At 40.4% G+C, this 12,344-nt stretch overlaps 1 protein-coding gene across 30 annotated transcripts in view; it reads right to left on the bottom strand.

Annotated features, from left to right (window-relative positions):
* Positions 1 to 12,344, bottom strand: part of dlg1b (discs large MAGUK scaffold protein 1b) — a 142,989-nt gene that overhangs the window by 57,165 nt on the left and 73,480 nt on the right. For all 30 annotated transcript variants that reach the window (XM_074649934.1, XM_074649935.1, XM_074649945.1 and 27 more), the window contains one exon: positions 2,376 to 2,540. In XM_074649934.1, coding sequence (XP_074506035.1) covers positions 2,376 to 2,540 — 165 coding nt within the window. The remainder of the gene's footprint in view (positions 1 to 2,375; positions 2,541 to 12,344) is intronic.

Raw genomic sequence — 12,344 nt, 5'->3', positions numbered from 1 at the left:
AATCGATACAGTAACTTTTTTTGGGCCAAAAATTCAGTCAGTGGGACTCTGAAATAAACATCTGGATACTGGACAGAGCAGGTCAGGAGAAACTATACAACGTTTGATTAAAACAATTAAAATAGATCAAAGATTTATGTTGAAATTGAGACAATATAAAGATTTTTTAAAGACAAAATAAAAACCTATATTTATCTATTTTAGTTCTAATCCCTGTTTTAGAAGGTTCTGTTAAAATGATTGATTTTGCCCAATAAAATATTCATTTTAATTAAATTAAAATTGTATTTGGGGCGACGAGCTAACAACACCTGTTATATAAATTGATTTTATTGAATTATTATAATTAGTAAGCATTGGGTTTTAATTATTTTTTAATACGCTATAAAGCTTTTGATTAAAACAATTAAAATAGATAAAAAGATTTATGTTGAAATTGAGAAAATTTAAAGATTTTTTAAAATAAAATAAAATAAAAAAATATATATATTTATTTTTGGGGCGACAAGCTAAAAACACCCATCATATAAAATTGATTATAAATAATTATATATATTCCTAGGACACTTGCTTGATTATGTATTGAATTATTACAGGTATTAACTTTATTAATGTCGTGTTTTCACTTAAACTGATAGAACTGTATATAACTGAGCAGGTCAGGATTCCTCAAAGTCTTTCTTGTAAAGGAATCAGGGATAAACTAATTATGGATATAAACAAGTAAACAACAATTAATGCAGTGCTAGAGTTACCTGGGCGTTCGGTTTTAGCAATCACATGTCTCAGTAGGTGTGTGGAAAGATTGCTCGTGTTGTATTTTATCTGCATATTCTGCGAACTGCGAGCGATTTATAAAGGACATCTCCACACGCTGGACCTCAAAACACGGGTTGGAAATCGCTCGTCTGGCTCTTCCTCGACGATGACATACACAGAGTACCTATTGATGTAGTTGGATCGTAGGAATATAAATCGATGCATCGATGTGGTAGATGAATCGTTCATCACAAAAAACTAAGAAGCTGTGAGTTTTTTTTAATTCCGCTGATAAAAAAAGGATTTTCTTTCTTTCTCTTGTTACAGCAAGAACTTATAGGAGTCAGCAAAGTCTTCTATAGCTGATGTAAACTGTTATAACTGGTATGTTTATGTGTGTGTGTGTGTGTGTGTGTGTGTGTGTGTGTGTGTGTGTGAGATGGCGTCATGACAGGGGACAGGTACGATGAGCAGAACAGGTTCTAGCTTCAGAGCAGCTGAACCACATGTAGGCAACACAGACAAGCAACAACCATCATCCTCCATCTCTCTGTGTGTGTGTGTGAGTGTGTGTGAGTGTGCGTGCGTGCGTGCGTGCGTGTGTGTGTGTGTGTGTGTGTGTGAGAGTGTGTTGACAACAGATGGAGATGGACAGAAATATAGAGAAAGTGAAAGTGAGAAGATATAGATGGAGACAGAGATAAACCGACTTCACTGGCTTCTGAAGGACCTGTACTGGATGTACCAACGACGCTGTGTTATGTTGCCAAACATATTAGTGATTATTGGAAGTTTTATCACCATATAATATAATGTTTTTACAGATACGGGTAATATATATTAATATATATTTTAACTGAAATGTTAAAAAACTGAAAGTTAAAAAATACAATCTACAGAAAAATGAACTAGTTCAGCCTCCGTTTATTCAGATATTACTACTGGTATAATTAACTCAATAAAATCCAAATATAATTATGACATTCAAAATTACTGTTTTTTTTTTTTTTTAAATTGATGTTAAAATGAATACATTTAAATAATTAGTCATATTTACTAATAACTAGTAAATGTGCCAGCAGCAATTAACAATTAAACAAGCAACTATTAAAATGCTTATCATTTTTATTTTATATTTCTCTTTATATTTCCACATTTATTTATGTAATTATTTATTATTTAATTTATTTCTATTTATTTTTCAACATGTATTTATGTACTCATTTATTTCACTTTATATTTCCACACTTATTTATGTACTTTTTTATTTTTTAATTTATTTCTATTTCTATTTCCACATTTGTTTATGTACTTATTTATTCTATAATTTATTTCTCTTTATATTTCCACATTTATTTATGTACTTATTTATTCTTTAATTTATTTCTCCTTATATTTCCACTTTAAATAATGTACTTATATATTTTCTAATTTATTTGTCTTTATATTTCCACATTTATTTTCATATTCTTTTACAGATTTATTCTTTTTTTATAATCAGAAACAACATTTCTGATTAAGGTGCCAGTATAGTTATTCATGAACAGATAAATAACGAGCCAGACGGATAGAAGAGAGCAGCAGAGACAGAAAATGAGGCCGACTCCGTCTCCTACCTTCATGGGTGAGATGTGAGCGTGGGTGACGTATCCGTGCACATTCTCAATCTGGGAAAGGTTCTTCTCCGCTACCTGGACCAGCTCCGGCCCCCCCGCCTCCTCCGTCAACTGGGGGGAGCTCTGGTCCTGGGGGGACGAGTCCTCATCGTGGTGCCTGTACTTCTGAAACAGGAAACAACAGAAACACACGGTCAAACAGAGGAGCTGGTTAGAACAGATTCCTTCAGATCAAACCAGCGTGGAACATGCCGTGTTATAACTGTAATTATTAAAAGTTTAGCAGATTAATAAAACAAAGTACAGTTTACTCATTTCCATCACAGAGAGACAGAAACGATGAGAGACAAATCAAGAACACGTCAGTCAAACACGGACTCTGAGGTCAGAAACATGAAGGTGAAGCAACTACCTGCAACATCCACTTCTAGGGACTTTATCTTTAGAAAATCTCTAAATTAATACAATAAAAATGTTTGATTTTCAGCATGTATGTAGTCAGAGATGTCCTGAAGTCAAATATATCAGTCATTGTCAGGAATTATTTATTATCCAGCAACCCAAAAATCAAAGAATAAAGACATTTCCCTCACAGATTAGTGGGATTTTATTTTTAATTTATAAGGAACATGTAATGTTTTATACTTCTGGTGAATATAATCCAATCAATCTTATTTCCATAGATGTATTTTGTATATACCAGTTCCCTTTGTTAACACCTTTATTTTGAAAACCAGACGTAGTTACTACTTCCTCTAACTTCTCCAAGGTGGTCTCTAGCTCTCCCGTCAGCTCCGTTCTCTTTATACATCCATGGTCAGCTCCATCGGGGCCGTTTCAATGCAGAGAACATAAATGTCAGTATCTGGGTGCTCTACAGTCGTAGCTTCGGCTACATTTGACCACGGAGATGAGCGCGACGGTCGGCTCGACCGCACGTTGCGTTTTCCTGCTAACTTTTTGGCAAGTTTTTCGGATATTTTGCAGAACTTTTTCTGCTTTTTGGACATTTTTCAGTAATTTTTTTCGAAAATATTTCAGACATTTTTCAGACTTTTATTCAGACATATATATCGGCCTTTTTTGGGCCATATTTCAGACATACTTTGGCATTCTTTTAGGCTTTTTTCAGACATATTTCAGACTTTTTCTTTTACATATTTCGGTTTTTTTCTGACTTTTTGTAGCCTTTGTTCTGACTTATTTTTGAACATAATTTATTTATTTATTGTATCCACGCTGACCCTCCAACGTTTTCTACTCTCTGAGGTTTGTTTTGGTTGACGGATACGGAACGGATATGACGTCACGTTACTCAGACTACCACAATAAAAGCCGTAACTTCCCTCTACCTCCACATAGACTCAGATGAAGCAAATAAATCGATTCTGACATTAAAACATCTGTTTCAAAATCGTAAAAAATAAATTATGAATCGTTTTTTTCCCACCCCCAGTATTCAGAGCCCTTCACCAAACTGACAAAACGTGATTACTCAGAAAAGAAGGTCAGAAGGTCAGAAGGTCAGAAGGTCATCACATCATCCAGGAGAGTCCTGAGTGTTTATGTTCAGGAACATCCAAAGAAAGATTTATAAATGGGAATAACAGAATGGGGAAAACTTTTATTATAACTGACGGAAATCAAGCAAAACTACCAAAATAAGACCGAAGTAATAAACTGTAATATTTTCCAGCGAGGCGTCAGGTGTCTTCGCGGTGTCTCTGTGGATCCACAGCCTGCCGGAGCTTTCACATCTTCGATGAGTCAGAGCTCTCCGAGTCTTACTCATCTGTTTTATGGCTTTAAAAGCAGAGAGGTTCACGGTGGCAGGTGAATGACTCGACTGTCCCCAAACCACTGCAGTTACATAACCAACCATGACTGAGTGACGGACGCCTTCACCCTCCACTCCTGAGCACAGCTCCGTCGGACACAACAAGTCCAGCAGCTTGAAGGACACTTTGGAGGTTTCACAGTTTATTGACGAGTCCATCGCAGGAAGTTAATCAATAAAACCATTGATGAACTGTTTCACTAGTTTTCTCTCATGTTGTCTCCTTTTGCTGCGAAACACTTTGATTCAACTGTGTGAAGTGAAAAACACCAGAAAGCCTATATCTAAAATAATGATTACTTAGTTTGTTCATAGGCGTCATATCTTACATTAAAGGGACTGTTTGTAACTTCTTACACGTAGAAATCATTGCTGGTCGGTGTCTCATGGTCTCTCGTGTGTCTCCGCTGTTCAGACTCAGACTCCAACACAAACTCCAGTGAAGCACCAAAACCTCTTGGTTGTATCTAGTGAAGCTGTTAAACAGTGTTGGCCGCGGTCGGAGGACGCGGGGGAGACCGTAGCTTTGGTCTCCAGGACCGGAGTCTCTGCTGTACTCTGCTTCTCTGCTCCTCTGCCTGCCTTCACTCACACACCGCGCTCCTTCTCTCTCTCCACCTCTCACGTGCATGCGTGCATGGGTCCCTGGTTTTCTGCCCGCGAATTAGATCGCCTAGTTTCACAGCTTGGTCCAAGTTTAGTGAGCCGGACGCGTCGCGCTGGACGAGCTAATTTGCATAAAGAACTGTTCTCCGCCTTTTCCTTTTGAAAGAGCAACGGCAGAAATGAGGAAACTCCCAACACTCGGCGGACCAATCGTGTAACTTCATCAGTCAGTCAGTGACAGACTTTTGCGTTTGTAGGGCCGGCCCTCAGCGGTCCAGACAAAAACTGATCACTCTGAGGACATGTGGTCAAAACCACGTCCCTCCAGTGGTCCTGAGAGCAGCACCACGCATCAACAACTAAACAGTTGTGGTTTTCTAAAGATATAAAGAGCAGCATGTATATATATATATATAGATTTCAGAGAGAAGACTTCACTTTGTACTTTGACAGAGCAGCCCGCATTGAGCCGACAGATGGTGTGTGAAGGGCAGCGTCTCCATTCATCAAGCGGAGAGCTGCCAGCCGACGGACTGAACGTTTGGTTAATTCATGAAGGACGACGGCGGCAGCAGCAGCAGCAGCAGCAGCAGCAGCAGCAGCAGCAGCAGCAGCAGCAGCAGCAGCAGCAGCCAGAGAGGTGGCGCACAGAGAACACCTGCACATCCAGGAGGTGTGAATCTGAACAAACACTCAGCCCTGATGTGACCAACATCACCAGAACACAACACATGTACAAACTGAAGCCAGGAGGAGAACCTGGAGGATGAGATATTACAAATATACACAAATCAGTCAGATGAAACAGAGTAATTCTTCCCATTCACAGTGTAAGGGGGGAACGATACGATACGTATCACCAGGGTCTGAAATTAACTTTTTTCACTGCCTGCCACTGTGAAATTGATCTGCTGCGTTTAGTCATCCAGCCCACCGTCTGTCCAAACGTTCCTCCTGCTGCAGCTCAGAGCTCAAACTACGGGAGATATTTTAGGAAACACTAGAGAGCAACGTTCAACGCCCACGGTAGAGGAATGAGAATCATGTCGTCGTGTATGCTGCGTGGGTATTTCACATGTGAAATGTATGTTTTCATTAAATGTAAGAAGCCGTTTCACACGGGATGATGACACAAACCACATTTTGATTTTATAATACATTTCACACTTTGAATTACGCTTCAACCTGTGAATTATTCATCACACGGGGATAATCTTTCACACGTGGAACACCGTTTCACGTGTGAAAGATTACAAAGTTTCTGTATAACACAAGTAAAATCAGTTAGATTAGATTCAACTGTATTGTCATTGCACATAGTGCACGTACGACGACATGCAGTTTTGCATCCAACCAGAGTGTGTAGAAGTAATCCCTTTTAACTATATAAAAATGTGATAAACAATGATAAAGTATTAATCCTATAACCCTGTGTTTATTACTGAAACAGCATACAATCATAGTGCTACTGTATTTTTACTAGACCCCCAGTGCTGTAACTCACAGCTCCAAGTGATGTAATGCAAACGAACTCCAAATCACCTCGCAGCTGCGTGGACAAGGCTGCCACTGAAGAGCCCAAAACAGGGAATCTGTCCCTGACATACTGGATGTCGGGGAGGCACCTAGAGCAGATGTATGGTATATGTTGATTAGTGGATATTTTGACAGAGACCAGTAAAAATGGAGGATACTAAGATATATGGCGGAGCGGTGGGATGAGCTCTTTGATCCAGTATATAGGGCTGTGATGTGGAGCCCGCGAACAGTCGCGTCCGGAACGGCTCGGGTTTGGTTGTTTTTTTGTCTGCTGATATTGAAACACAATAAAACTCTGCTTCTTGCACCATCCTTGTACAGAATCAAGAGATTCATTTGAGAAACCTGTGTTGACTTTCTGACACCTTTAAAATTGAACATTGAAGAACATTGAACTGGCGTCTCAGCCCTTCCAGGCCCAAGGCTTGAGATATCCAGACTCAACAAGTGCAAACTAGTAAAGTGCTAATAAAGACAATATTTATGGTGTATATAAATAGACACATATACAGATTGAAGTAAAGGTGGATAGACATCTGTTGAGTTGCATACTGATGAACTATTGTATAAAAGATGTTGTATAAGAGTATTATAAAGAATAAATGACATATAGAGTTATATTGATATCTATACACAGAGAGGTTATGTACATAGAGCTATACGAATATGGGACTAATATATATAAGATGAATATTAGAGGAGAGATTCTATATATACAGGTTGAGTCATAAGTTATATATACACAGGAGAGGTTTGTACAGATGACGTTATAACATTACATATGAGGATGAGCTGTATTAATCTATATATAAATGCTTTTTTAATTAAAACATGCTTTTTTTTTCCAACAAAAGGACGGTGTAGATAATCTGAAAGGAATCTAACGTTCACTGAGTAAACACGTGAGCGGACCACTGACTTATTTACGCGTAATAAATTTGACAAAAGAGCTAAAAGACGCTCAACGTGACATTATTTCTGCTGCTGCTTCATCTTATGAACACTCAATCGAACCTCGCTGCAGTCAAAACATATATAAAAAGCCTGAATAATATTCTCAGTGTGAGCGATCTTTAACAGCTGATCAGTGCGATGTGAGTCTCACATCGTTTAACAGCAGTAACGGATTGTGAGAAGGCAGGCGGACGCTTGTTAAAGACAAATCACACATTTCTTATTAACACCTTTTGACCAGCTCCAGAAGCTTCAACCGAAGAATCAGAATCAGAACCAAGAAGCCAGAGAGGTTCAGGCGGTGGTCAGAATATCATTCTGCTATAGAGAGGAGGGAGGACCGCGGTTCAGATCATACGGGTGGGAAGAAACTTACGTTTTAATGTCAGAATGGATATATTTGCTTCATCTGAGTCTATGTGGAGGAAGAAGGAAGTTACCGCTTTTATTGTGGTAGTCTGAGTAACGTGACGTCATATCCGCTCCGTATCCGTCAACCAAAACAAACCTCAGAAAGTCTAAAATGTTGGAGGGTCAGCGTGGATACGACCTGCACCCTCACATGTTAAATCCAGCATGGTAAACACTACACATCCAGTAAAGGATGGAAACACTTTGGGTTTCACACATTGACAGGAAAAGCAGAGCTACACAGAGCAGAGCTAAAGCTGCATGCTAACTCTGTCACGGACAGGAAACGTTATCGTATGGCGGTAACGTTGCAGTCGAGCTGGCCGTCGCTCTCGTCTCCGTGGTCAAATGGGCCGACGCTACGACTGTAGAGCACCCAGATACTGACATTTATGTTCTCTGCATTGAAACGGCCCCGATGGAGCTGACCATGGATGGATGAAGAGAACGGAGCTGACGGGAGAGCTAGAGACCACCTTGGAGAAGTTAGAGGAAGTACTAACTACGCCTGGTTTTCAAAATAAGGTGTTAACAAAGGGAACTGTATATACAAAATACATCTATGGAAATCAGATTGATTGGATTATATTCACCAGAAGTATAAAACATTACATGTCCCTTATAGATTAAATATAAAATCCCACTAATCTGTGAGGGAAATGTCTTTATTCTTTGATTTTTGGGTTGCTGGATAATAAATGATTCCTGACAATGACTGATATATTTGACTTCAGGACATCTCTGACTACATACATGCTGAAAATCAAACATTTTTATTGTATTAATTTAGAGATTTTCTAAAGATAAAGTCCCTAGAAGTGGATGATTCAACTTGTTCCCTTCATGGTCTAGTGTTAAAAATATCATGGAAATCTACAATGTTGTGAGAACTCAACGTGCTGATGAAGATCATGAGATACAACTAAAAGCTCAACAACAGCTACTAAATGGACCATGAGAACATCCTATATGGTACGTTTTTCTGTCTCTGATTTTACGATCCCTTCGTTTCGTTCGATGGCGAAGCAGAGATTTGAGATTACTCGCCGTGGTGATTTCAGTGAAAACATCTGCTGAGCTGCGTCTGCAGTGATTCTCCACGATGATGGTCCGGCTTTCATCACTGATTTAATTACTGGAGGATTACATTCGTGTGAAGGGCAGAGGCCACGGATTAAAACAGGAAGACAGATTATAGTGTCAGAGTTAAACTGACCTCCAACCAGCACCGACTGTTAAACACTGGAAGGTTTAATATTATCCATGACAGACTCAGTAGAGTCATATGGTGACCCAGTGGTAATATGGATATTATCAAAAACTATCACAGCCTGATTACATGAGGGATTTTGTTTTAGTGAAACACCATTGGACAGCTGGGAGGGGGATACCTGAATCCACAGTAGGGGTGTAAGAAAACATCGACAATAGGGCTGTCAAACGTAACGCGATAATAACGCGTTAATGCAAACTTGTTTTAACCAGTAACTTCTTTAACGCATTAATGCAATCAATCTTTCGGAGATTGTAGCGGGCTACAAACTTAAAGATAGAGTGAGGGTACTGGTATCATAGTGAATAGAGATGTTAATAATTAAGCGTTTAACCGACATTAAGCATTTTAACCGATTAACTCTATCGGTTAAAACGGTTAATAGAAATATTAATAATTAATTAAAAAGCTGAGAAAAAATCGTCACTTGAAGGGGAAAAGCTGGTCCACCTTAATAATCCACCTTAAGAGAGTCTGAGCCGGCGTTACAGATACAGGAAGTCGGCTCCCGTCTTGAGCTCGCTTGAGCGGAGGAGTTGTAGCCTCGGAGCATTTATTCACCGACAAATAAACTGTACACACACCGTCTGCTACACCTACGTTCACAGCTACAACGCCACCGACAACACACACACGGTCGGTCGGAAACTCACTGAAGTTCCACTGCGCTGACAGACCGGATGTGTGACTACAGCGAGCACGGAGCCACCGGCAATGCTAGCAGCTGCTAACGTAGCACAAACACACACACTGTTTGACGGACAATCGCTATCGTTAATCCGGACAGACACACAGCTGACAACCTGCTAAACTAAACTAAATATGCGGTGGAGACTTTTACTGGGAAAGTGGCTGCATGTTAAATTAACGCTCCCGTACGGGTGAACTGGAGACTCAGTTGTCTGTTGTGCTCGTACACTGCAGCTGGAGCACCGCTGCATGCGAGGCACAAATCTTGTCGGTTAACGGTTAGTAATCGGTTATCGAGGGTCGGTTATCGGTTAAGAACATTTTTCAAAATTAGCATCCCTAAGAGTAAACTAGAAAACCTGATGAATCCATTGGTACCAACCATGTCATGCTAACTTGTCGTGAAGGAGGAAAAATAACGCTCCAAAGTTACATAAAAGTTTGGCGAGGAAAAACTGTCATGGCCATTGTCGAAGCGGTCCCTCGACCCTGCAGGAAATACCTGCAGGATCTCAGCATTGTTAGAGTCTGTGTGCGACTGTGTTTGCACACTAAAGAATATCATCCATACTGAAGCCTCCTCCAAACCTCATTCACACTTTCCACTCAACTAAACTGCTGTAATATCACTTTTCAGATACCCTCCATCACAAGTGTGCACACTCATGTGACCTGCGCTATCAATTCTGGAGATATTCAAGCATAGGGATATGTATTCCCTTGGTAAGAGATGTTCACCTGCCGACCACATGTTCAATAATAAGATATCATCATCATCATCATCATCATCATCATCATCATCATCATCATCATCATCATCATCCCTCCAGCTGCTTCCTCAAGTCTTTAGGTGACTTTGAGGTAACTGTTGTTCTCATCTACGGAAACACAACAGCTCCGTCTGAATGTTGCATGACCACAGAGCAGCAGCAGATGGAGAAGCATCAGGAGGCTGCAGGCGAACTGAGCCGTCACGACACCACGAGGAAACACAACAAAGGAGCTCGAGACGAGCAACTGAGAGCAGGAAGTGAGTGAAAACAGTGGGGTTACAGGTTCGGCTCCCTCTGGGTTGTCACAACGTGGCACCGTCTCGAGCCCACACGGGCTGAAATCTAAGAAAAGCTGCACATCATTTTCAATTGTTGCCACTTTTCAGCGCCCGATATTAAAAACATAAGACAGATCTAAAACCAGAGAGAGAACGGCGTTGGCGCGGCCCACACTGTGATCGTCCTGTGAACACATCACAGGTTGAGTCGCTGCAGCAGCTTCATGTCCTTCAGCGAGACACTGAGCCCACTCACTGTGGACGAGGGCAGCGCTAATGTAAATGTGGATGTAGGAGGCAGCGAGGAGGTTTCCAGTGATGACACTGTCTGCCTGAAGAGAGCCGCCTCTTCCTCCTCCTCCTCCTCCTCTTCCTCCTCCTCCTCGACAGCTCTGAGAGAGACGAGGAGGAGGAGGAGGAGGAGGAGGAGGCACAGCGCCGACTCCTGCCTGCCAAAAGCTGCTATAAATAGGAGCATCACCACGGAGCGGATGTAGCAGGATGTTCAGGAGGAGGAGGAGGAGGGTTTCTGGATGATTCAGGGATGTGATGAAAAGGAACACAACCGAGCGAGGAGTAATATCCCTCTAGAATCTAATACTTGATGTCGTCCATGCTCTCCATTTACCATCTTTTCTGTTTGTCAATCAAACGTGCTGCTGTCTCAGGATAATATAAATTACATTATAGGGCTGTCAAGCGATTAAAATACTTAATCACGTTTAATTAATTGCACATTTTTTATCTGTTCAAAATGTACCTCAACGATGACGAACTACCACGAAACATATTCATCGACAACCTTCGAAAACAAGAATTAGGACAAAATGTATTAAATGCGTCACCAACAAATAAAAACTACAAGGCGACAGACGACACCTGATCGACATGGTTACTGTACAATAGAAATAAAAAAACAAACATGAAATTCAAATTCAAATGACTGAAATTTGACTAAAATTAAGGTATCATTTTTCATCAAAAGACTAAAACTAAATCAAAATCAGGTGCCAAAGTTATGACGGCTGAGAAGACATGAAAAATACACGACAAAAAAGAGACTAAAATATATGTAAACTAACAAAAATCAAATGGCTTAAAGTGGATTAAAATATATGTAAATTAGGGATGTCACGAGAACCGATACTTCGGTTCCAAGTCGATGCCAAAACTCTGAAAACGTGACGTTAATAGTTTTTCTACAGTACTGTAGGCACCGTCAGGGCTCAAGACTAACGGCGTCCCGGGACGATAGAAAACGTGTTTGGGAAGCAGTAAACTCACTATCGGAGGCGCCCTATTTCATCCCTGATCACGCTCCATTGTGAACAACAAATCTGTGTTGAAATCGGCAGGACCAGAGCTAGTTAGCGTTAGCTGTTAGCAGCCGGTGGGCAGCGCTGTCCTGCACGGAGCTAACAGCCAACGTTAACAGGAGGTGCTACATTATGATGCGTTCAGGCTCTATTCAGTAAAAATGAGTATTGGGCGAAGGTAAATTCTAACTAGGGCTGTCAATCGATTCAAATAGTTAATCGTGATTAATTGCAAATTAATCGCACATTTTTTATCTGTTCAAAATGTACCTTAAAGGGAGATTTGTCAGTT

The sequence above is a fragment of the Sebastes fasciatus genome, chromosome 11, assembly GCF_043250625.1.
Source record: "Sebastes fasciatus isolate fSebFas1 chromosome 11, fSebFas1.pri, whole genome shotgun sequence".
In the NCBI taxonomy this organism is placed as follows: domain Eukaryota; kingdom Metazoa; phylum Chordata; class Actinopteri; order Perciformes; family Sebastidae; genus Sebastes; species Sebastes fasciatus.
This window is presented reverse-complemented; position numbering and strand designations above follow the sequence as displayed.